General features: G+C 46.1%; 1 protein-coding gene across 1 annotated transcript; it reads left to right on the plus strand.

The window, feature by feature from the left end:
- The first annotated feature begins 5,797 nt into the window (after window positions 1-5,797).
- Window positions 5,798-26,353, plus strand: Lgals8 (galectin 8). Its single transcript, XM_052727211.1, has 10 exons — window positions 5,798-5,923; window positions 9,400-9,546; window positions 12,469-12,557; window positions 13,842-14,052; window positions 15,840-15,959; window positions 16,529-16,585; window positions 17,929-17,955; window positions 18,635-18,723; window positions 20,464-20,629; window positions 24,581-26,353. The coding sequence occupies exons 2-10, from the start codon at window positions 9,505-9,507 to the stop codon at window positions 24,728-24,730; spliced, it is 951 nt and encodes a 316-aa protein (XP_052583171.1). The 5' UTR covers window positions 5,798-5,923; window positions 9,400-9,504; the 3' UTR covers window positions 24,731-26,353.
- The last annotated feature ends 139 nt before the right edge of the window (window positions 26,354-26,492 follow it).

A 26,492-nucleotide genomic window follows, 5' to 3' on the forward strand; every position in this document is an offset into this window, starting at 1 on the left:
AAGAGAAGCAACTCCCACAAGTTGTTCTCCGACCTCCATGTACTGGGGAACACAATAATCAAATCAATAAGTAAAAGGCGTTAAAAATACCAACTCTCTACTGAATGTTTTAAAACGCCAGGAACTTCTTAAAGGGAATCTTCGAAGCTGTCCCTCCAAGTATCAAAGTGGTGTGTGCGTGTGTGCAGGCAGGTGCACAGGGTAAAGATATAACCCTCAAGGACCCCCTCCCCCAGCAACCTGCTTCCTCTAGAGAGGCCCTACCTTCCAAAGGCTCCACAATCTCCCCCCAGCAGTGCCACCAGCTGGAGACCAAGAGTCCTAAGGCATGATCCTGTAGGGGACATGTCATAGTCAAACCACAGCAAACTGACAATTTTTACCTATGATCTTAATTAATCAAATGTGCCTCCACTTCAAGCTGCCTGCCCCCTCCCCTGGCCCGGAGGCACACATACTTGAAGCCTGAACAAGGAGAGAGTCCTTTTTGAAGCTGCATGACTTCCTCACAGGGTGGTGGGAAGCTAGGCTGGCTGGCCAATGAGCATCAGGGCCACCTGCGTCCCATCTCCCAGGCGCTGGGATCACGGGTGCAGACCATTGTGCCTGGCTTTTGTGTGGGTGCTGCAGGGCCTCATGCTCTGTGACAAGCGCTTCACTGAATGAGTCCAGCTCTAGATGCTGGAGCCCTGTGCAGTAATTCCCTCTCTCAAATCTTTGGAGTTCATCCCGGAAGAACTCCTGAGAGATGAGTCTGGATCCCCCAACGGATGCTATCATGTACATGTGATCTAAAATCATTCAGCCATTATGAAGAACTGCTAAGATTACCACATATATCAACTTCCCGAAGTGGTAAAGGTCAACTTGGGCTTGAACTTTAACCCCAAATGCTACTCCAACAAATGGCCCTGTTTTCAGAAACACAGCCTCTTCCACCTTCAGTCAGGGTCCCTACCCCCAGAAGGTCCACAGTCAGTGGTAGGGAATCCCTGCAGCAGGCGCAGCTCTGGGGGCTAGCCTATGGCAGGCAGAGTTTGATGAGACAAGCATGTGGATGTGGTTTCTGATTCTAGGTGATGGTTATGTCTGCACACACCTCTGCCCTGAGTATCTAGAAAGGTAGATGTAAAGTTTGCTTGGGTTTTCAATAAAAGATAAGGAGGGATATGAAGAGAGGGGATCTGATTGTCTCAATGCCAAACTCAAAGCTGGAGAGATGGCTCAGTGGTTAGGAGCACTTGCTGCACTCATGAGTAGGGCAGAGACTGGGGAATCACTGGGACTTGCTGAATTTCAGCCCAGCTGAGAAAACAAGCCCTGGCTGGGTTCAAGGGAAAGCCCTGCCTCAAAGGAACAGACAGAGAGCAGGAAAGAAAAACACTGTCGCTGTGATAAAAACACCGACCCAAACCAATCTGGGGGAAGACAGGGTTTTTGGGTTTGTGGTTTAGAATCTTATCAGGGATCCATGGCAGGAACTCAAGGCAGGAACTGAAGCAGAGGCCACAGAAGAGCCCTGCTTACTAACTTGTTACCCAGGGCTTGCTCAACCTGCTTTTTTACACAACCCAGGACCACCAGCCTAGGAAAGGCATCACCCACAGTGGGCTGGACCCTCCCACATCAATCATTAGTCAAGAGAATACTCCACAGGCATGGCAACAGGCCAACGCCATGGAGGCAATTCCTCAGCTGATACTTCCTCTTCCCTGTGACTAGCTTACGTCAAGATAACAACAACAACAAAGCCAACACCCAGTGACTCCTGGCCTCTGAATAAAAATATGTACACACACATGCATGTGTGTACACAGGAGAGAGAGAATGAACGGGGCGGTGAATAAGCCTGACAATCTGAGTTTGCCCAATGGAACCCCAGCAAAGGTGGGAGGAGAGAAATGACTCCCCAAAGCTTTCCTCTGATCCCTCTCTGCATGTGCACCACAGCAGGTGTATGCACACACACACACACACGCACACACACACATGATAAATATAAAATAAAAAATACTTTTGTGTTTGAAAAATCACCTTGAGTTCTGAGCTGCTTCAACCTAGCACTGAATTTATTATTCATCATCATAATGAGTTGTATAAACACAAGCTAGAAGTAGACTGGCTGAACAAGAAGGTCTGATTCAGCACCGAGGCTGGGTTACTGAGGGAATCCTCTTGAAGAATCTCAGTGACGTGACAGGAACAGGTGAACGTATGTGTAACGACAGCCTGACTCCGAGGGGCTTTAAGCTCCAGAAAAGTCCATTTTGTTTTGTACCAGTCTACATCTAGTGGGTACACATCTTGGGTCTCCCTTTATATACATTCATAAATACTACTATATAGAACATAGAAATCTTCATATTCTTTTTATAGTATCTTGTTGTTCAGTCTTTAAGTTTACACAATTTCAGATACATTTTCTCATATCAAATACTTCAATATTTTCTAGTACTAGCATGTCGTAGTCTTGAAGATAGTCAGGGGAAACTATTTTAAGGAATAGGACAATATGTCATCCTTCAATTTACACTCCTCATAAGATCTCTCCCATCATTAAGATTCTATTATTTTGTGATGTAACCAGATCTAGAAGCTTGCTTCTCTCAGCTGAAATCCTAAGGCGTGGGACATGAAACCGGTAGAACATAGGAGGTAAGCTTTGTGGATCTGAACAGAGGCCTGGCTGGAGGGAGGAGAGCTTCAGTGCTCCTGGGGGATACTTCTCAAGCGTGGGTGGAGACATTAGGTCAAAACGAAAGGATTCCGGGCCAGGGAGACAGGTGTCAGTAAAGTGCTTGTCACACGTTGGATCTTAATATCCATATAAAAAGCCAGGTGTGGTGGTGTGCACTCGAAATCCCAGCACTGGCAGAGACAGGAGGATCTCTGGGGATTGCAGGCCAGCCAGTCCAGCCAAATCCAAAAGCTCCCGGTCCCAGTGAGACACGCTGTCTCAAAAAGGAAGGTGGCTGGCTCTGGAGGAATGACACCCAAGGTTAACCTCTGGACTCTACAGGCATCTGGAGTCACATGACGGTAAAGGTTTCACATCTGGCTCTCAAGAGAGAAAAGTCCTAAGAGGGAGTACTTGCTTATTTTCTTAGTAAAGAGTCGTGTCCTGGCCCAGGTGTCAACACAAGTGGAAAAGCACAGGTTGGCTCTCAAGGCTGGTATGAGCAGACTTTAATCTTCACTAAGTGTTCTTGGGCTTCTGGCTACAACTCACTAGTCACTAGTGGGTCTTGCCAACATTTTAGTGGATTATAAATGGCATTTTTAACCTTTTTGGGTTTTGTTTGTGTTTGTTTGTTTGTTTGTTTTTGAGACAGGGTTTCTCTGTGTAGCCCTGGATGTCCTGGAACTCACTCTGTAGAGCAGGCAGGCCTCAGACTCAGAGATCTGTCTGTCTCTGCCTCCTGAGTGCTAGGATTAAAGGTGTGTGCCACCACTGCCTGGCTACATTTTTAACTTTAAAAAGATCTTTATTTTATATGTTTGCCTACACATATGTCTGTGCACCATATGTGTACACAAATAGCATTTTTAAATGGACATATCAATCTCACAGTGAGTTTTGTGAGAACTTGTTTCTTCGTGTAACATTTGAAATCACAGTGGAAACAGTTCTCTTTGTGGCTCCTGGTTACAAAGTCTAAAGGCCACCACTGTTGTAGTGTCTCTTAAAATAAAAAACAAAGCAGAAGGCACACATAACCTTAGTACTTGGGAGAATGGAGAGGAGAAATGAGAGTTCAAAGCTAGCTTGGGCTGCATAAGACCACAGCATCTCAAAAAATACCCACCCTTCAAAAATGAAAATCTTTTAAAAAAGATTTCATTGTGTGTATGATTGTGTGTGTGTGTGTGTGTGTGTGTGTGTGTGTGTGTGTGTGTGCACGTACATGAGTAGGGGAGGCTGCAGAGGCCAGGAGAGGGTACCATCCTCTGGACCTAGAGTTGCTAGTGACTGTGAACTTCAGTTGTAGGTACTAGGACCTGGATTCAGGTCTTCTGCAAGCGCCATGTGCATTCTAAACTTTGAGACATCTCTCCAGCCCCCCTAAAAAACATTCTTTACCTTTCCATTCCCTTGCTGTGTTACTGGTTCCCTGTTCTTCCCAGCAAAATGTTTTTTAGTGTTTAAGGCTGCTATTTCCACCATTTCTTAACCTCTCATTTCTTTACTACTTCAAAGTCAGTCCCCAGTGACCTCTGCTGCTATGCCCACTGATCCTATTTGTGTCATTTGACCCCTCAGAGAATGTGGCACATCTGGGTGCTCTCCTTTGGTACCTCCAGCCATTTCCAGCAGGTCTCCAAAGCTGCTCTTTCTCTCTTCCTGGATTTTTCTCCTCAGGGCTCTGGTCAAGGCTCTTTTCTCCTTTCTGCTCTCTTGGGGACCTCATTCCCATGACCTCATCTCACCTTCCTGACACCTGCCAGCCTCAGCACGCCAATGATTTTTGTTTTCAGAGCATGCAGTAGCCCTTAAGAGCCCCAGGACTTTGCCCTAGCTGTTTCCACAACTTGGAATGCATCCAGCACTGAGATGAATTTATCTTAACTTATTTTAGCCTTGTAAAGAAGTGGTAGACTCAAGTGAAGCTGGATACTCAATTGCTCCTCACTTACCCTAGGTAGCATTCAGTCCAATTTTTAGGGACTATTTCTTTAGAGGATTTACGCAAGGTATTGGGAAAGTGTACGGCAAATTCCCTTTCTCAACTTAAAACTCAGAAAGTATAGTTAGAAGCCCACCCCACCTAACAATAACTACAACGCTAAGGCAGTGCACATCAAGGGTTAAATCCAACTATTCAAGTAGAATCTTGAATGAATCAAATTTAGAAAACCGACAAGAGGAAGAAAGAGGAAAAAAGTAATAATGAATCAGAACATGAGGTTGCTGCTAAGAGGCTTGTCATGGATTCAAGTTCAAAACAAAACACACGACCAGAGGGAAAAAATAGGCCATGTCAAACATGTCTTTCAAAAACAAACACGGGCAAAAGTCAAGAAGAGAACATAACTTTGAGCCCTTTAGCACATCAAAACTAGGCAGTCGCTCAAAGTACACCTACATTTTTATTTGTATTTCTGTTTGTACGAAACAGGTCAAACTGTCAGCAGTGCAGGCCCCTGACCATGCAGTTGAGTGTTTATTGACCACCTACTCTGCTCAGAATCGAGCACCCCAGTGTCTAAACTGTTCCCCAAGGAAGCGTCCCACTTAGCAAAACCCAACACAGAATAACTGGTGAATCCTAGTGTTGACACGACCAGGCTACTGCTCACAGGATGGGGGTTTCCGGCTGGAGCAACACTGAACCGATTTCCTCCGCATCTACAGCGGCTGCTAAATCAGATTGGCTCACAGCATTGCTCGCCTCTGACCCAAGGCTGCTAAGGAGGTATATCGGGAGGGCCCTGGCCCCGACCACATCCGCCCACAATTATTCTTTAAATGCATTTTTATCAGCCTTGAGATACAGTGTCTGTCCCCGAGTGACCCAGAACTCCTTAAGTTCTCCTTTAAGTTCTCCAGGACGACCTTGAATGTATGATCCTCCTGCCTCCACCTGGCAAGGGCTAGGATTACAGGTATGCACCCCGACCAATTTGTGTAGAGCTGGTTGGAAATCAACCTGGGGGGCTTCCAGCACGATAGGTAAGCCACACCCCAGCCCTGAACGAACTCAGAAGCCCCACTCCCGCATCCAGCCAGTGGTCTGCAGGGGTGACAGAAGAACCCACAGGCCTGGCTCGCAGCACTCGGACGCCCCGCCCCCGCTGTCGTGCGCGCGTCAACGGCGGCGGCGGCGGCCTAACCCCGCCTTCAGCCTGCAGTCGCGCGGGGGAACCCGGAAGGTGTCCTGCAGGGGACACGTCAGAGTGCAGCACCTACTAGCACCGGACTTGGGTGAGTCCCGGCGACGCCAGGCTCAGGGGCATTGGGTTGTCAGGGCTCAGGGGTATTGAGTTGTCACTGTCCCCGGATAGGAATCCGAAGGGTGTTTGAGTGTGGACACGCCGTCCCGCCGTCCCCATCATGACGCGCGCACTGGGCTCCGGACACCGGGCACTGGGCTGCGGGAGGTAGTCGTGGGTTGAGGCTTGTCCTCCTATGGAAGTGTCGGGACAGCGCCGCCCGCCCCGAGTGAGGCTTCTTCGACCGGCAGCTCCCCGACTGTGGTCTCCATCCCCAGCTGGGGGTGGGGTGGGGAGTGGGTGTGTCACCTTGATCCCCAAGAATGACAGGCCCCGGGACAGTTGACTGACAGCCCTGCCACACTCTGTGATCCCAGACGCGCACTTTAGAATGCTGAGTCATTCGACCCCAATGTTGAACGTGGGGAGAACACAAGTTCTCTGGGTTTGGGGATCATCCTAAAACCTAAGCTACGACTTCTTGTGGCTGGGATGGCTGGGATGGTGAGACTCGCCTGGAGACTTCGAGAACTAGTTATCTAATGCCAGCCTAGGCCATCTGGATCTCTCTGTGGGCAAGGTATCAATTATGGATGTGGTGATGGCAATTCTTGTCTCCTTTTTCCTCTGGTTCGTGCTTCCTGAATTGCACGCAGCAGAGCTAAAGGTTCAGAGGTTTTGAATAAAGCGACAGTTAATGACAAATACTAGATAGGGGTCTAGGTTTGAAAGATTCAATTTTCTTTTTCCTAGTAAAAACTAACAGATTTGGCGAGTGCCTGTTGTCGTACAGCCCGACAGAATTGTAGGAAGTAAACTGCAGGAAATGCTAGTTTCATTTTCTGGCTTGGTTCTGGTTTGAGTCATCAGTCCTAGAGGTAGTAAAATGTATCACAGGCATAGTGGAGCAGGCAATTTTATCTTTAAAAATTAAAAACTGCGCTGATTCGGGACATTGTATCTAGTATTCAGTGGAGTGACTAGACCTCCCCACCCCACCTCGAATTTATTTAATTTGGCTGGCTGAAGAGCAATCTTTTCTAGTAATACTAGAGAACACATACTGAGCTGTTTTCCGTTATTTAAACTTGTTTAATCCCCAGGCCAGTGTTGTGGAATATTATTTTAAGGTGTGTTACATTTGTTTGTACTGGGGAACATTTGCTTAATGATGCAAAGATGTGTTGCATTCTTTTATGTCGCATTTGTTTAACTCTGAATCTGTGCAACTCTGCCTGTCCTAAAACACAAAATTGGTTTAATAAAGAGCTGATTGGCCAATAGCAAGGCAGGAGAAAGGATAGGCGGGGTTGGCAGACAGAGAATAAATAGAAGGAGAAAAAGAGGAATTGGGAAGCAAGTGCGGATCAAGAATCAAGAAAAGAAGGGGCCACACAGCCACACAGTCACACAGCCACACAGCCAGACATGGAATAAGAAGGAAAGAAAAGATATACAGAAATAGAGAAAGGTAAAAGCCCAGAGCCAAGAGGTAGACGGGATAATTTAAGAAAAGCTGGCAAGAAACAAGCCAAGCTAAGGTCGGGCATTCATAAGAAATAATAAGCCTCTGTGTGTTTTATTTGGGAGCTGGGTGGTGGATCCCCCAAAAGAGTATAGAGTAAAGTAAAAACCAACTACAGGGCAGTCCTACAATGTGATTCCTACTTGTTTAACAAACAGGAAATGTTAAATGAATATTCTCATAGTTTCATAGGACTGGTTGAATGGTATTTGCCATTGTTTCAGTTTAGGGTTTCGCGTTTTGTTTTTGTGGTAAGAACTGAACCCAGGACCTTGAGCATGTTAGACAAGCTCTATCACTGAACCACACCTTCGAACCCCTTCCTCACCTTTTTTTTTTTTTGGTGCTGAGGATTGAACCCAAGGCTTCAGTCATACTAAGCACATTGTAAATGACCACTGATCTCCTAGCTCTCTACTCAGTTATACCTAGCCCTTAAAAAATTATTTTGAGCCAGGCGGTGGTGGCGCACGCCTTTAATCCCAGCACTCGGGAGGCAGAGCCAGGAGGATCTCTGTGAGTTCGAGGCCAGCCTGGGCTACCAAGTGAGTCCCAGGAAAGGCGCAAAGCTACACAGAGAAACCCTGTCTCGAAAAAAAAAAAAATTATTTTGAGACAGGATGTCTTAGTCACTATTCTATTGCTGTGAAGAGACACCATGACCATGGCAACACTCATAAAGGAAAACATTTAACTGGAGCCTGCTTATAGCTTCAGAGGTTTAAGTCCATTGTCATCGTGCCTGGGAGCATGCAGCATGCAGGCAGACTTGGTGCTGGAGAGGTAGCTGAAAATTCTACATCTGGATCCACAGGCACCAGGAAGGGAGAGACACTGGGCCTGGCTTAGACTTCTGATACCTCAAAGCCACCTCCCACCCTCACCCCAAACCCAACATACTTTCTCAGAGAAGGCTACTCATCCTAATCCTTTCAAATAGTGCTAAATATATGAGCCTATGGGGGCCATTCTTACTCCACCCGCCACACAGGGTCTTGCCAAATTGCCTAGGCAAACATCCAGTTTGTAGCCTTCCTACTTCAGCCTCCCAAGTGGTTGGGATTATAGGTATGTGTCACCACACTTGGGATTTTAGTTTTTTTAACAGGAAACTCCATGGAATTTTCTGCTTATGTGTTTTTAAGATACGTCCTACACTGTGGTGATATATTATGTACCCCAATAAAGCTTACCTGGGGATCAGAGGACAGAGCCACCCACTAGATTAGACATTGAGGTCAGGCAGTGGTGGCACACACCTTTAATCCTATCACTGGGGAGGCAGAGATCCATCTGGATCTCTTGTGAATTGAAGGCCACACTGGGCTACACGAGAGAAACAGAACCAGGCAGTGGTGACACACGCCTTTAATCCCAGGAAGTAACATGGCAGGCCACAGAAGGGTATAAAAGGCGTGAGGAAACAGGAACTCGCTCTCTTGAGGCTGAGGATTTTCACAGAGGTAAGCTAATGGCTGGCTGTTGTGCTTCTCTGATCTTTCAGCTTTCACCCCAATATCTGGCTCCGAGTTTTTTATTGTAAGACCTTTTAAGATTCGTGTTACACTACACTGATAATTTAAAATTATTTAATGTATAAATACATTGCTAAGAATGTAGGAGCTGGGTGGTGGTGGTGCATGACTTTAATCCCAGCACTTGAGAGGCACAGGCAGGTGAATCTCAGTGAGTATGAGGCCAGCCTGGTCTACAGAGAGAGTTCCAGGACAGCCAGGGCTAGACAAAGAAACCCTGTCTTGAAAAACCAAAAGAAAAAAAGTAAAGAAAAGAAGAGAAAAAAGAAAAAAAAAAGAATGTAGGGTAAGTCTTTGGTTATACTAACATTCTGTTACTTGGTAGCTATCATTAAAATAATATAATTTGCATACTAAAGTTTAAAGAAAAAATATGCATGCTTACCTTTCCATTTTGCTTTTACACAGGACAAGTTTTCAATTTGAGTATTCTTTAAATGAAACATCGGTAAAGCCTTGTATAAAGAAGAGAGACTCCAATCAACGATATCAATTATAAGTTGGAAAAGAATCATGTTGTCCTTAAACAACCTGCAAAATATCATCTACAACCCGGTAACAGATTTTTAGCAAATCATTTTTTTGCCTATAGTAAGATTGACTGAAAATGCACTCAAGTTACAATTCTCCATTGGGGGCCAGACATGAACACAATTCAGTTAGCATGGTAGTCGTTTCCCTGGGAGGTTGACACTGTGAGGGATACTGGCTGAAAAGTAGACGGGGTTCTTGTTCTCAGGTCGGGGGAGGAACAATGACAGCTCAAGGTCAGAGAATTTAGGGCCTTGGGGGGTGGTATGTCTCAGATCTTAAAAGCATGACTTTTAAAGGAAAATGAATTTCTTATTCTACATAGTTTCCCCCTCCTGCTTCTTTTTCAGATTTTTATTTATTGTGTACGTGTTGTGTGTGCATGCATATACCCTGATGCCACAACACACACATGAAGGGAAGTTCTTCTGTCCTACTATTGGGGTTCCAAAGCTGAACTCAGGTGATCAGATTTGGCAGCAGGCACCTTTAACTGCTGAGCTAGCTTACTGGCTTGCTTGCTCCTTCCTTCTCTCCCATATCTCTATCTGTCTGTCTGTCTGTCTGTCTGTCTGACAGAGGATAGAACCTATGGCTTCATGATTTGGGTGTATTCTACCACTAAGCCACATCTCCACCCCTTCACTGTTCATTCATTTGTTAGGTGTTTTTGTTTTTGTTTTGAGATTAAGCATTGCTGTCCAGCCTGACCTCAAACTTGAAATCCTCCTGTCTCAGCCCCAGTACTGGGAGTATACACTGGTGTGTTCCACCATACCTGGCTTTTTGTAGTCTTTTTGAAATGAGAACTGCCCACAAGAAGTTAATGTCTCAGGCTTCCCCTGTCTTTTCCCAATACTGCTTGGTAGTGTAGAAACGTCAAGAGCCAGTGGTGAGAGGCCCATGCAAAGCTTGTTGTCCAGTTCAGGCCGATGCTAAGAGTCCCTGACTAATTGCTGGGAAATGCACTTGACATCCTGGCCCTTCTGGAAGCCCGTGAAGAGCCTGCTCTGCTTTTCTGTGCTTGTGAGACTCTCTAGATATGCCTGATTTCCTCTTACTACTGCATGTGAATAGAGGCCTGACATAGGGCCACCGGCTTTTGGTGACCCTTAAGGAGACTCTTGGGTAGGAGAAATGGCAAAAGTCACTGAAGTAAGGTGCTAAATCGGTTGTGTGTTTGTGTTGAGGACATGATAGCTGTCATTTTTCTCCCTAACCTTCACAGTGTCAAAGTGAAAGGTTTAACACCATGTCAAACACACTGAGTTTTGGGGAGAAATAGCCTTATGCGGCAAAGGGTTTAAAAGGAAAGGTTTACAAAATTGGACACCAGTGAAGACATTTAAAGTGACTTTATGTATGTTGTAGTTAAAAACACCCCAAAGTTATGGACTGGAAAGAAACACGATCAGGCTTCTGTGTGTGTATTAGTGTGTGCATGTGTGTGTATATGTGTATGTGGTGAGTGTATGTGTTTGTGAGTGTATGTGCATGTGATTTTTTTTTTCTCTACTTGGTGGGTTGAAGACAGGAACTGTTACCTTTTTATTTTGACCTCATGAAGGCTTTAGTGTTTTTCGTCCAGACTGATGCAAGCTCTGTCCCTGTTAAAACACTTCTTGGAAAAGACAAAGTAAACTTTGTAACTGGTGGTGTCTTTTTTCCTACTTGGCATATGTCTTTCATTAGTTTCACTGGAAGAATCTGAAGAAATAAAAGCGGGACTCACTCTTCTCCATTCAGATTGAGTGAGTCCTTTGGAAGATGTTGTCTTCACTCTAGACCAGAAACGCTGTCACAGGGACTCCGTGGGCACGTCATCATCCCCCAGAGAGTTTGTAGTTGCTGTTCTGGGCACTCTTGTTTCTGTTTTGTGAAGCAAGAGCAGGCGTCTTACTTTGTAGCCCAGGCTGTCTGCAACATCCATCCATCCTTTTGCCTCAGTTTCCCAAGTGCTGAGACTGCAAGTTGAGCCACCACACCTGACTTGTAAAGAGCTGAGGGCACTCTTCCTTGATTTCCAGCTGACCAAGAAGTTAGTAGACATGAGTCTGGCTCGGCTGCTACGCCTCATTCACCAACCACTCATCAACATTAACCCTAGCTGGAGCTGAGGAATGGCTCCTTCTGAACCCAGGTCCCTAAGACTACAATACACCCCACTGTCCCAAGTCACCAGCACAGGTTTATGATCGTAGCTGTTGAGTTGTTGGCAGGCAAAGGGCAGGGAGCAACTTCTCCAGACAAAGAGGCTCAGGGGCAGAGTGGGCACATGCTCCCGGGCCTCTCAGATCCTCCGTTGCGTAACACCCACGTGGAGTTGTCTGCCGGGGAAACTCTGAAGACTCAGGGCTTTTATCTGGTGCCGGTCACATAGGCACTGTCTGCCTCCCACACAGGAGTACTCCAGACACCTAGGTGAAAAGCTGCAGGTGTCGTCCTGTTGTTTAGGGCAGTAAGTGTCTTCTTGGAAACCCAAGTGTAAGCCGCAGTCAGGGGCCAGCGTTTCCAGGGCAGACTCTACCTCACTCTGGTTTAATCTGCTGTGGTATCTTACTCATCATCTCTGTTCAACTTTTTTTTTTTTTTTTTTTTTTCGAGACAGGGTTTCTCTGTGTAGCTTTGCGCCTTTTTCCTGGAACTCACTTGGTAGCCCAGACTGGCCTTGAACTCACAGAGATCCGCCTGGCTCTGCCTCCCAAGTGCTGGGATTAAAGGCATGCACCACCACCGCCCGGCGTTCTGTTCAACTTTTAAAATGTAAGTTGGGAGCTGGGCCTGGTGACTGCCTGTAGTCAGTACTTGGGAGGCAGAGAGGCGGGAGAGTTAGAAGTTCAAGGTCATCATCTGTTACTAGCCTTCCGTAGTCACCGAGTTTGGTTATAATTGCCTTTCAGCTGAATCTGTTTATGAAAATACATTTGTAACATTTCTTTCCCTTAGACAATCCCCTATGTTGGCACCATTTCTGAGCAGTTGAAGCCTGGCTCTTTGATTGTAATTCGTGGACATATTCCTAATGATGTGGACAGGTAAGCTCCTTGTGTCCTGTGGAAGTCTCCCAGTGACTGTGGAGAGGCCACTTTGATGTTATGAGGGCTGCTGCATCACTAGTAGCTCTGCCGAGGGGTGAGGAGGATGAATAATGGGGCGAAGGTTACTGGGGTGTTTTGTTTTGAGACAGGGTCTCTACATAGCCCTGGCTGTCTTGAAGACCAGGCTATCCTGAAACTCACAGAGATCTGCCTGCCTCTGCCTCCTGTGTGCTGGGATTAAAGGCCTGCACCACCATGCCCAATTGGTTACTGGAATTTTTTATATCATTGCTTTATGTCTGGTTTCAATATAAACTGATACATTTATAGAAAAGGGGGTTGTTGGATAACAGGATGTCTCGGTACAGTCTCAACACTGTCACAGTATCTCTCAAGACAGTGTTGGTGGCTTTGCTGAGTGTCTGCTTTGGGTATAAACTCGGGATGTGTTGGTTCCTTTTCTTGTTACTGAGAAAAGCAACAAGAGGAAGAAAGTTTTATTTCAAGCTCGTGATTTGAGGGTACAGTCCATCCTGGTGGGGACTAAGAGCAACTCTACTGTGGTGGCAGGATCTTGAGGCAGCTGATCACATTGTGTCCTTAGTCAGGAAGGTGAGAGAGACGAATGGCCAGGGCTCAGCTCACTGTCTCCATTTTTCTTTTGTATTCAGTCAGGGACACTAGTCTGTGGGTGGTGCTGTCCACATTTCAGGATGCGTCTTCCCTCCTCAGTCACACCTCTCTGGAAAATGCTCTCACAGACACACCACGAGGTGTGTCTCCTAGGTGATCCAAAATGCAGTCAAGTTGACAAGGAAGAGCAACCATCACAGGTCATGTCAGTCAGAGTTGAGTTCAGTTCTGAGTGGCTGACATTGATTTAGATGTGTGGAAATTATCTCACAGAGACCTCTGAGCTTCGCAGCCAGTCCTGCCCATCAACTTGTGACTTGTGTACCCCTGGGGGCAGGCCTCATAATCAGAATCCTCGGCTGAAAATGCACCTCACTTTCATGCTTTGAAAGGCTGGAGGTGTACGTGGAGCAGGGGGTGAGGCCATGGAGCAGGGGGTGGGGCCGTGGAGCAGGAGTGGATGAAGATCAGGTGCAGCTCACTCTCAACCCAGCTCAGACTGTGGGCTCTGTTACTGAGGAGGGAGGAGAGGAAGATGGGCAGGCTGCCCCGTAGGTGCTGTGGATGAAGGAAGGGGTGCTGGGGTGCTACACTTTTCCCATGGCTCACCTTCACGGGCTCACGTGGTTCCGCTCTGCCCTTGCTCAGGTTCCAGGTGGACCTACAGCATGGCAACAGCCTGAAGCCGAGGGCTGACGTGGCCTTCCACTTCAACCCTCGCTTCAAAAGGTCCAACTGCATCGTTTGTAACACGATGACGAATGAGAAATGGGGCTGGGAGGAGATCACCTATGACATGCCCTTCAAAAAAGAAAAGTCCTTTGAGATCGTGATCATGGTGCTCAAGAACAAATTCCAGGTAGGTGCTGAGAGGAAAAGGGAGGGTGTGAGCCGGCTTAGGGGCATCTCAGGCTACTGAAGCCATCAGATTCGTCATTCTCTGTCCAGACGGAAACACAGGCCCAGAACAGATACTCCTTCTTAGGTCTTATTTCTTTTAGGAGGGCTAAGTTCCAGATTGACACAGCATCATGTCACTGTTAAGGGAGTGGATAATAAAACCCCCCACCTAACGTGTGGGAAAATCTGCATGAGCAGACTGTTGGTGGCCAGCATTGCACTCCAAAGGGGCAGGTCTAGTCTCACAGCCAGATACCCGGGGGGCTTGTGAACACAGCCACTGACTTCCTGAGCTACAGTTGGCTGCAGGGGTTCCTTTGAGTACCAGCCCCCAAACCCATAGAGGGCTTGTAAACCAGAGATCCTCCGGCTCCAAGAGTGTGTGCACATCTTGGTCTAGGTCCCGTGGGACCTTGCTTTCTGGAAACCCCTTCACTCCTCAGTTTACTGTTCTCCCCTTCAGTCTTGGTCAGCATAGCTGTACTGGCCATGTTGCCCTGGGCTTATTGTATGTGGGGATTTTTTAAGTTCCTTGAGAGGCCCTACTATGGACCCTACTGTGGGCTGCTTATGTCTCCCTCCTGAATTCTGACTCACCACCTGGCATTTGGAGGCACTGTGCAGAGAACTCACAGATGGCACTTTATCATCCCATACAACTCTAGCCCATTGAGTAAGGTTTTTACAACTTAGAGATAAGAAATCTCAGATAAGTCAGAAAGCTCACTGTCTGCTTTTTTGGGGGGTGAGGGGTTTCAAGACAGGGTTTCCCTGTGTAACAGCTCTGGCTGTCCTGGAACTTACTTTGTAGACAAGGCTGGCCTTGAACTCACAGAGATCTGCCTGCCTCTGCCTCCCAAATGCTGGGATTAAAGGTGTGTGCTACCATGCCCGGCATTTTTTTGTTTGTTTGTTTGTTTGGATTTTTTTTGGTTCTTGTTGGGTTTTTTTTTGTTTGTTTGTTTTTTGTTTTGTTTTGTTTTATTTTTTTTGATACAGGGTTTCTCTGTAGCCCTGGCTGTCCTGGAACTCAGAGATCCACTTGCCTGTGCCTCCCCAGTGCTGGGATCGAAGGTGTGCACCTCCACCACCACCCGGCTGCTGTGTGTTTTCACTTCGTGAAGTCAGCACATACTTGTGCCTCCCATATAGATGGGCCTATCAGAGTGTGGCCCTTACAGAGGGTTGGGGCAGCAATTAGGCAGAGCTAACCTGCCTCCTAGGCTTTCAGACCTCATCTGTGACTCTTGGGGCCCTGAGCATGGCTATCTCCTGGGCACACACAATAGACACATGTGGAGCCCACATATTTCCAAATGTATATGCCTGGAGAGATGACCCAGGCGCTTAATCAGACAAGGCTCAAAAAGTTCAGGATTTCTGCTAGTGTGGTGGCTGCTTTCAGCCACAATGTAAGCAGAGATCTGTGGGAAAATAAACCTAAGAAGACCTTTCTTTCTTTCTTTCTTTCTTTCTTTCTTTCTTTCTTTCTTTCTTTCTTTCTTTCTTTCTTTCTTTCTTTCTTTCTTTCTTTCTTTTTCTTTCTTTCTTTCTTTCTTTCTTTCTTTTTCTTTCTTTCTTTCTTTCATTCATTCATTCACTCACTCATTTTTGTGGTGTTGGAGATGGAACCTGGGGCAAGCGTGTTGTACCACAGCTCCACTCCCACCCTGTAAGGAGACATTTCTATTTGGATAAGGAGTTGATTACCATGCTCTGAGGGCACTGCCGTCTGTGTCTGCCCAGGTGGCTGTGAATGGGAAGCACACTCTGCTGTATGCCCACAGGATTGGCCCAGAGAAGATAGACACACTAGGTGTCTATGGCAAAGTGAACATTCACTCTATTGGGTTCAGCTTCAGCTCGGTAAGTGACCTTCCACACATACCTGGGGGGCTTTGGGGACAGTGTTTTTCACAGTCAGTCGGACCAAAGAGTAGGAATTTTCTTTAATTTACATCTTCCATTTAGATAAAAGAAGTGTAAATCTTTCAGACTAGTTGGGTCCTGCTCACTAACCAGGCTTTTGTTGTTTGTGGGACCTCGAATCTAGAGTGAGCCTGCAAAGGGAATATCTTTTTATCTGGTTAGTGTGGATTTCCTGTCTGTGGGAGTGAACAAATGCTTCTGCAAGGCAGTTTTCTATGTACTGGAGTGTAAGTTTCTTGGACACTGGTAGCTTGTTCCCCAGGATAGGAACAGTTCATACTCCCAGCAGCTGTGTCCAGCTGCTCATGTGCTCATGATCTTATTAACATTATTAACATCTTGTCCTCACAAACTTGCCAGTTTTCGGTAGACCCCAGTGTTCAGTTGCATTTTTTTATCATAATTCTCAATAATTTTCCATGCACGGTATCACTGATGTTTTTATTATGTTCAATATTTTTAAAAGATCCTGATGGACGTTAAAGTTAATCCATATCTTTCTGCAGGGTTTACAGAGTATGGAAACATCTACCCTGGGACTGACGCAGATAAGTAGAGAAAATGTAAATATTCTCTCTATAAACCAGTTTAAAAATGTTCTTAGTTACCATCAGTGGAAGGAAGGCTTTATCTTTTTTAAATTATGGAATTTTCTGTATTTGCTCATGTGTGTGCAGGCGCATGTGTATATGTGGGTGTGCATATATGTGGAGACCAGAGGTCAACTCTGGAAGTCTTTATCAATTGCTCTACATATTTTTTATTATTATTTTTGCATGTATATGTGTACAGTATGTGCATGTGTATACATGATCACATGTGTGTTGGCACGTGTGTATGAAAGTCAGAAATAGATATTCGATGTCTTCCTTGATGGCTCTCAGCCTTTTGAAGCAGTCTCTTGGTTGAACCCAGAGCTTGCCAACTCAGTTCGTCTGGAGAGGCTATCATGTGCTAGCATTACAGGCAGCCCTCCATGCTGGCCCAGCATTTACATGGGTCCTGAGGATTTGAACCCCAGTCCTTATACTTGCCCTGCAATTGCCTTAGTCTCTGGACCATCTCCCCTACTCTTCCACCTTAATTTTGTGAGACAGGGTCTCTCACTGAGCCTGGCACTCAGCTCTTGGCTAGACTGGCTGGTCAGCTTGGCCTGGGGATCCTCCTTTCTCTGCCTCTCTAGCACTGGGGTTACAAATGTACAAGCCCTGTGCCTGGCTTTGACATGGGTGCACAGCAAGCTCCTTACCAACTGAGCTGTCTCCCCAGCTTCCCAAATTAAGCTTTTCATGGGAGGCCAGGACAGGAGCAGCCATTTGAGAACCAAGGGGCACACTGTTTTATGGTCTTGGGCACTGTATTTTTGGTTGCCCTGTAACCTGACTGTTTAAATGGCTACCACTCCATGGTCATGTAAAAAGCACTTTGTCACCCTGACTTCTTAAGGGGTATTGGAATGAAGCATTTGTAAATACTGAACACCAGGTACACTGCAGATGAACTTTCTGCCCCTTTGTGGCAACAGAGCAGTTTTAAAATGGAGACTTTAGTGTTCTTAAAAGAGCAAGGCCTTACCCCTCTGCACATCATGCTTACAGGTGGAACAACATGTCAGTATTTGGAGGGTTCTTGGGGAGGATAGGGAAGATATGTTTGAAGTTCACATGTAAACCTTTGAACAACTAGTAATTTATGGATGATAAAGTATCCACATGGAGAAGGCTGCCAGACTCCACTCCAGGCCATGTTGCTCCTCATAAGCTCCACGGCGCCTGTCCTGAAGCACGGGGCCTGTGTCACACCCAGGCAGACAAGGCACTGATACACGAAGCCACAGCAGGCTGCTCATTGCAAACCCGTCAGCCTGCCCACTAGGTTGTTCTCACTCTTCTTTCTCCTCCACCAGGTACATACGTCTGGCAAGGCACAGTTGGTGAGTACTTTTGCTTGGTTATTCTATGTGGGACATTTTATAAACAACCTAGAACATGAACAGCTGGACCTTGAAGGCAACTGTATTCTTTCCATACTTTATTGTAGAACTGTTTCCTATAACCTGGTAATAGAGGAGACATTTCTAAAATCATACACAGAACTGGCCACCAAGGGCATAGACTCAGCTGTCACTCACACTAAAACCCTACCTCCCAGCTGTTTGTCTAAGGTTTGACGAGCCAACAGTTTAACTCTGTATAGAAATTAAGTTCTAGTTAACTGCTACATGTAACCTGCACTCCCAGCAGAAGCCCAAGGCAGCCCCCTGGCATTGTACTTTTCCTGGACAGACATGTCGTCAGGCATGTGTCTGAACCGCTCGTGTGGGTGGCTGGTCCCATTAGACAGAATGACCTTAGGCCCCACGCACCCGATAGCTCTGTGGCCATGTCTCATGCAAAAGGTGTCAGGTGCCACCCAGGCCTCGATGCTGTTTTGTAGTGTAAAACAATCACTGAGTGTGTCCTGTGGGCCGGGACCTGGCACCCAGCTGAGATAAAAGAAAGGTCTGTCCCTTCCTGGGGTTCACAGACTCGGAACCCTGCCTGCATACTGTTGGGAATTTCTGAACAAGGTCCCTGTCTGAAGCCGCCTCACTCTGACTGTGCCCCTTTCAGAGCCTGCCGTTTGAAGCAAGGTTGAACGCCTCCATGGGCCCTGGACGGACGGTTGTCATTAAGGGAGAAGTGAACACAGTTGCTAAAGGGTCAGTACTGCCGCTTCACGATGCCGTGGACTCGGGGTGTGTTGGTGGAGCTGGTGGGCTCTCCTGAAAGGAGGAAACATGGCAGTGCGAGGTCCCCCCAAAGAGCCGTTGGCAGAGTCTGGACCAAGGACAGGTTCTGCCTGGGCCCTCTTTTGCCCAGGTAGGTGAAATTTTTGTCCAGGCTCCTCTTGCCTAGGATAGCCTCGGTGTACCAAACTTGGGGTCACAGTCCATACCCTAAGAAGCCAAGTTCAGCTATCCACCCTCAAGAAGCCAATGAAACAGCCAAACGAATAGCAGAAAGCAAAACAAGGATTTATTCAGCGTGGCCGCGTGGGGAAGAGACGAAGAGATCCAGAGACCCCTCGGGTGCAGGGTCCTGTGGCAAGATTCAAGTTTAAATAGAGGACCAAGGATCTGTACCTCTCAGCAGTCCCAGTCAGGGTGTGGTCCCAGCACCACTGGCCCATTATTGTTTGGGCTTCACGCGGTCTTACAAGTTGCAAATATTTTCCCAGGCAACCAGTCCCTACTCTGATTGGTGCGATTTCCTTCTCCTAGCATGATATTCCTGGGAAATCCCCATTTCTTGGAGTCCATTGTTTCAACAGTCTAATAGATGAGAGACAGAAGTTCTTCTTTACAATACCTTCATCTCTGCCAGTCATACCTCGTCAAAACCAGATGAGGTTCCCATTCTGTGATACAGAATCTTTCCTGGGTTGGGCAGGGTAGTGCAAGTCTAATCCCAGCATGCGGGAAGCAGAGGCTGGTGAATCTCTGTGAGGCCAGCCAGAATACACAGTGAGACTGTCTCAAAAAAAAAAAAAAAAAAAAGAAAAAAGAAAAAAGACTTCAGAGGTGGGGCTAGGGAGATGGTTCAGTAGGTAAAGTTTGAATTACTATCACCCCTGTGAAAAAGCTTAGTGTAGTGGCATGTACCTATAACCCCAGTACTGGGAGGCAGACAGGAGGATCCCAGGGGAGACCCTGTCTGAAAAAAAAAAAAAGGTAGAAGGGCTAGAGAGAAGGCTGTGATTAAAAATGTGTGCTGCTTTTGTGGGGGTCAGTTTCCAGCACCAATGTCAAGCAGCTCACAATCTCCACTGACTCCAGAGCATCTGGTGCCCTCTTCTGGCCTCCACAGGCACCTACACTCACATGCACATAGCTTTGCAAGTATGCATAATTAAAAATAATAAAATGAATCTTTAAAAATGAGTGAGTTAGAAAGCAGTATTGGAAGATACCTAATGTCAACCTCTGGCTTCTGTGTGCATACCCACCCCCATGTATCATACACACACACACACACACACACACACACACAAACCCTTTTTTCAAGATGTCTATATTCTTGAATGCTTTTGAAAGGAGATTTATTTCCTAGGTAGTAGGGTGTTTTCAAAAGGGAACATGTGGAACTGATTGGAGAATGCTTGCATTGAGGGTCCCTGAGTCCTGCAGCCTGAAGTACTCATGGGGTTTACTTGTTCTAAACATCCAGTTGTTGCTCAGCCAAACCACAGCCTCATCACTGATCCTTGTCTCATGTTGCAAATGAGTCAGTAGCATGCAAATTCAGAGTTGGAAGCCCCTCCCTCATGTTCCCATGCAAATGAGTCAGTAGCATGCAAATTTGGAGTTGGAAGTCCCTCCCGCCATGTTCCACGTGCATGTGGGATTTGTAGTTAGAACTGTAGTTCAAGTCTAAGGTTTTTTTTTTTCTTTCTCTTACAGTTTTAACGTTGACTTAATGGCAGGAAAATCAAGGGATATCGCTCTACACTTGAACCCACGCCTGAACATGAAAGCATTTGTAAGAAATTCCTTTCTTCAGGATGCCTGGGGAGAAGAGGAGAGAAATATTACCAGCTTCCCATTTAGTCTTGGAATGTACTTTGAGGTAAGATTATGTTTTTTGTTTTGTTTTATTTTGAAATGGGACAGGAAAAAAAGAATCCTGAGAACACAGTAAAATAACTTTTATTTAAATCAAACCCAACCTCCTATGTAGGGATTGTGTGCTGCTGTTCGCTGACTGTGGAGGTTGTAATTTGAACACAGGCCATTGGTGTAAACAGCAGGCCAGTATACTTGACATACCAGACTACTTGACATTTGTCATATTGACAATATCTGTGTAACCCCAAGGAATTCTGGCAGGAACTTTGTCTCAGGACTGGAACTACAGATACTCTCTTTTTTGGCATATGTGTCTGTGTGTGTGTGTGTGTGTGTGTGTAGTTGCTGTCAGGTTGATATTAGGTGTCTTTCTGTAGCTCTCCCCATTTTTTGATACACATCTCTTTCTGAGCCTGGCGCTCACCAATTGGCTAGGTTAGCCAAAAGTCTTAGGCTCTACCTACCTCTGCATCCCAGCACTGGGAATAGAGGTACAGGCCACCACACCAAGTTTTACTTAACTCAGGTCCTGTGCAAAGCACTTTATCTGCTGAATCACCTCCCCAGCCCCACATACATACTTGTACCCTCAAATTGTGTGTTTGCACCGTCCACGGCCTCCATAGTTCCAGATGGCAGTATTTCTTTCTAAGAGCTGGTCCTGTTGGTAGGTAGTTAAGGACTAGTACATAAGACCCTGGGAACCAGAGGGCATGCAGTTTCTAGTCCCTGGTATGCATTATGTTTTCTGGTGTTCTTTTTTTTAATAATTTATATATTTTTATTTTATGTGCATTGAGTGTTTTGCCTGCGTGTATGTCTGTGTGAGGGTGTCAGGTCCCCTGGAACTGGAGTTACAGACAGCTGTGAGCTGCCATGTGGGTGCTGGGAATTGAACCCAGGTCCTCTGGAAGAACAGTCAATGCTATTAACCACTGAGCCATCTCTCCAGCCCCCTTCTGGGATGCTTTCTGATTGAAGAGTGATGTCTCCTTGGGATGTAGATGCTAGGTGGCTGGCTAGACTTTCTCACAGCTTAGGTGACTGCCTCTCATGGTCTCTCAGGATTAGTTTAGGCTATGCTTTCCATTTTAAACTCACATGCTTAAACTATTGAGTTCTCAGGGACTCAATCAACTGGTTGTTAAAGCATGAAGGCCAAGCTGACCAGAATATGGCAACTTGACAGTCACATTATTTCTAAATTCCTGGATAAGGAAGCAACCCAGTGCTTGGAGGGCAGGCAGATGTGGACTAGACATGGCAGGTTCCTTGAAGGTGTGGGTATTGGTTGTGAATTCAGAAGCTGAGCAAGATCTGGAAGGCCATGTTTAGGGCACTTTGAACAAATCATTAGAAGTGCGAGGTGTGGCTCAGGGTTTGTGGCTGGCAGGAGCCAGGGTATGTGGGGTGATCTGGGGTACACAGGAGGGAGACAGGTGGGCACCTCTAGAAGGAAGCTGGTCCTTGTGGCTGAGAGGAAAACAGTAGTATAACTTGGTACCAATCTATGATGCTGAAATAAAAAGGTAACAAAACTCAAATAATGCTGAAAAAGAGAAAAAGGAAAATAAGTATTTACCTCCAATTTGACTCCTAATTTATTTAGATAATGCTATTAAGACTAGTTGAAGCAGGGGCTGGAGATGGCTCTGTGGTTAAGAGTGTGTACTGCTCTTGCAGAGGACCTAAATTCAGTTTCCAGTCAGCACCCACATTGGGTGCTTCACAATTACCTGTAACTCCAGCTCTATGGGATCCAATACCTCTGGCCACAGTGGGTACCTGCCCTCTGTGCACACACTCCACATACAAATAATTAAAAAATTAACATGAACCTTAAAAAAGAAGATTAGGTGGAGCCCATTCCAGACATTTTTCTGTGGGCATAGAGCTGAAGGCCGGCTCAGCCAAGGGGACGGGAGACAGGTGGGTACACTGTACATCTGTACTCCACAGTACTTGGACTCCCTTCCCTTGTGAGCTCCGGTGCAGCAACAATGATTCCGTCACGCTGTTGTTAGCCTCCCACGGTGAGAGACTTGGTGTCAAACTTGGGACCTCTCAGTATACTCTCCTACTCCTAAAGTTCTTGCCATCTTCCCCTGTGCCATTCCTTTCAGTTAAACAGGGTATTGCACTTCAGTTTCACTTACCCTGATTCTCTGTGTGTGTGAGACCTTTGTGCACAGGCCTGCTCTACCATTCAATGCTTTGTTCTCTGAGACAGGGTTTCTCACTGAACCTGGAAGCACCAGGGATCCTGTAAGTATCCTGTATGTAATTCAGCCATAGGATACAGGTGCTTGGGTGGCCCAGCTTTTTACTTGGGTGCTAGGATCCAAACTCGGGTCCTCACACTCGCTTGAACAGCCATAGGTCTTATCCATTTAACCATCTCTCCAGCCCCACTCTTTTTTAAAAACAGTCATGCTGGGCCTCACAGGCAAGCACACCGACTCACTAAGCTACCACCCCTAGCTCTTGTCTTAAAATCTCACTCAACACTGTATTGCGTTGGAATGCTGTTCAAATACAAAACAGCTTATGTGACACTGGCTGTCACAATACCTCCCTGTCACTGCATCAACTTTACTATACTGGATGCTGTTAGGCCTAGTCACACAGTGTGGCCACCTCCAGCTCGGAAGGCGGAAGTCCAGGGCAGTCAGAATTAGAGCCAGAAAACTGTATTTTCCCAGCTGTTCTGAGGTCACGTGGCGGGTGGTATCTCTCTGCTGTTTCACTTCCTCTTTAGGCAGATGCACTCTGCAGGTCACAAGCCTTCCTGTTTTGTTTTGCTGCAGTGTTTTCACTTGTTGCAGTTATTTGATACAGCAGAGGGAACTTGCAAAGGTTGCATCTTGGCTTCTTGCCTCTCCGCTTTTTCCCGTTGAGCCACACATCAGGAGACTATATATTATGATTTGAGATTTGTTAACTATACGTCACCCAAGACCCCTTCCAGCTAGTTGAACTTGGGATTTCCCCCATTCTTGGGGAGATATCTCAATAGATAATCCCCCAATTCCCTGTGTAGCACTACTTTGGTTTCAGTCAATTACATTACATGCTCACTTCCTCCTTGTTCTGACTTCCTGTGGTAGCTTTTCCATTCTACCGTCTAAAAAATAGAACCTTAACGAGGTTGTTTGCAGATTCAAATTTGATGCTCTAGTCTGATCTCTGGGAATGGGGTGGGTCCAAAGTCAGGCTGTGCTGTCTTCTGAAGTCTTCACTGTGGCAAGGAGCACACTGGCATTTTCAGTGAGTGGCCCCTTGGTATGGTCCGTGGCCTCCTGGCCTTAAGTGTGTGGCAGCGAAGTGCGGGGTTAGGTGTTTAGGCAGTGTTGCAGGATGCTGGCTTCAGACATTAGGAAAGTGCTCTGAAGGGTGGGCAGCAGTGACGCATCTGCCAGGCTGCTAGTTCCTGCACAGAGCCTGGGAACTCAGCCCTGAAAAGCTTTCTGGAAACAGGTAGAAAGGCCACTATGTTCTGAGCGAGGACAGGGCTAGGATTACTGAGTAACTGCTCTCCTTACCAAGTGTCCCAAGCTGTTGGAACCTCATCAGTTGACATGGCCAAGACCCTAGCATAGAAGCAGGATAGTTAGGTTCCAAGGCTCAGCTTCGCAGAGAAGGGGAGGGGAGCAGCGATCAGCAACTTTCTCTTAATTCCCAAATATCATGAGGAGAGACGCTTCCCAGCTTTCTATGAACCAGGAGCAGAATGGGAGAGGGACTCCTGACGGAAGGACCTGGTGAGACACGGTGGGTTGATGCAGATGCCACATGGTGCATTGGGGATTTGGGTCGCCTCTGAAATCACTCAGAAGGGGAGTCAATGGTAGAAGGCTGGGGAAACATCTCCAAGCTCAAAGCAAGCCAAATGGTTTTCCTTTTGACCCTCTATTAATATAGAAGAAACATAAAATTTCTCCTTTCCTTTCAGATGATAATTTACTGTGATGTCCGAGAATTCAAAGTTGCAGTAAATGGTGTGCACAGCCTGGAGTACAAACACAGATTTAAAGACCTAAGCAGTATTGACACACTAGCAGTTGATGGTGATATCCGTTTGCTGGATGTAAGGAGCTGGTAGCTACCATGACTGCCAAAACTACTGAAATACAAAATGGCTTATGTGATCCTGGCCATGTCAAATGCATCTCGCTTTCACCACATTGTTTATGTTGTTAAATTGAGCTCATACAACATCAAGTTCTACTGGTGTTCTCAGGCCTGGCCATGCAGTGTGGCTACCTCTACGTTCAGAGGAACAAATCTGGGGCAATCCCAGCTTATCTTAGCCAGTGAGGCTCTGCACACAGGGCCCCTTCCTGTAAAACCACACTCAGCACATATTTAAGTGCCTACTCTAATATACTAGTTAATAGGGATGGAAGGCATATTTACTGTGTATATTCTCTTAGCTGGGCATAGACATGGCAGTGCCCAGAACCCGTGTGGTCCCTGTTTTCTGGCACTCACGTGCTCATGATCTCCCACTGTAGGGCCTTCCTGCTGACATTGCATTAACCAAACCCATTGGGGGCATTTGTCATTCACTTATTTAGCTCTTATTGCTTTAAGCTTTATAAAATAATAAATATGATACTGAACATGGCAGAAAAACTGAGGCAACAAAACCTGAATTAGAACAAGTATTCTGCTCCAAGCAGATTTCTGCTTACTGGCACTCAAGTCTGTGTGTGTGTGTGCCTGAGGCAAACTGTGGTAGAGAATGGATAAATGCAGTTTATAAAACCTTGGGTAACCAACATCAAGATGAGACTTAGTGAATGTATAGAACAGGCACTATCAGAGCAAAACCTACACAGGAGGGTAACTGAAAAAGGTGAGTTGGTGTGTGAACCAGCCCTTGGCCTTTGGGTCTGAAGACGTGTCTGTCTACAGCAGCATTGAGGTCAGATGCTGCTCTAAGTCAGCTTGCATCAGCAAGGTCAGCTGCAGCACTCCTGTAACTTCCATTGTTTGACTGGAGCTGGGAGAAGCTCTAGGTGAAGTCTTTCTTTACAGTCCCGACCTTGTTACAGATTTCAAAGGTTTGGTGTGCGGAGGAGAAGTGCTAAAAGTTAATCAGATCATTTTATTATTTAACCACAGGATAGAATTCCACCAGGGTTTAGAAGTATTCACAGCCAATTCACCCAGATACATGTATTCATACATGGGAAATAATGCCATCACCATTTCTTTCTTTTTGAGAAGTACCAATGCAGCAAATGCTAGTCCTTCATTCTTTTCATGTAAATTTATTATGCTGACTCTTGAAAAACTCAAGCTACGGAGGCGGTGGGTGGAACTGGGCAATCTGTAGGGAGGCCAGGAGGCTCCAGAACCCCTCAGCGATGCCTCTTCATAAAGAACACATGACTGAGCTGTTGGGAGGCTGAAAGGCACTCAGGGAAACAAAAGCCCATTCATATGAAAGCTTATTTTCATTTCTATTTTGCACAAAGCTATCAAGACTGATTTTGAATAGAATCAGTCTTAATTCTTAGATTCTGGTCTTTAAAAAAAAGCTGCTGGAATTTAAGTTGTGAGATGTTTCATTGTATATTTCCAAGTTTTATCTCTAAAATGCAAAGAGGCCTTTTTGTTTGTCATAGTTCTACATTAAAATTTTGTATTAAATTAGAATGAATACTCTGTGAAATAGCTCTTCCATGCTGTAGAATGAAGGCAAACTGGTTTAATTCGATTTGAACTCTCATTTCCAGCCTCACTGTGACAGTACTAGACAGAGAACTTACAACAGTCATGGCTAGCACTGCTCTCCTCCCTGTGAGCTGCCAGTCAGGCGTGGGCTGTTTCCTCACAAACAGAAAAGATGAGCAATG

The sequence above is a fragment of the Peromyscus californicus genome, unplaced genomic scaffold, assembly GCF_007827085.1.
Source record: "Peromyscus californicus insignis strain IS unplaced genomic scaffold, ASM782708v3 Scaffold_8__1_contigs__length_139910024, whole genome shotgun sequence".
Classification (NCBI taxonomy): domain Eukaryota; kingdom Metazoa; phylum Chordata; class Mammalia; order Rodentia; family Cricetidae; genus Peromyscus; species Peromyscus californicus.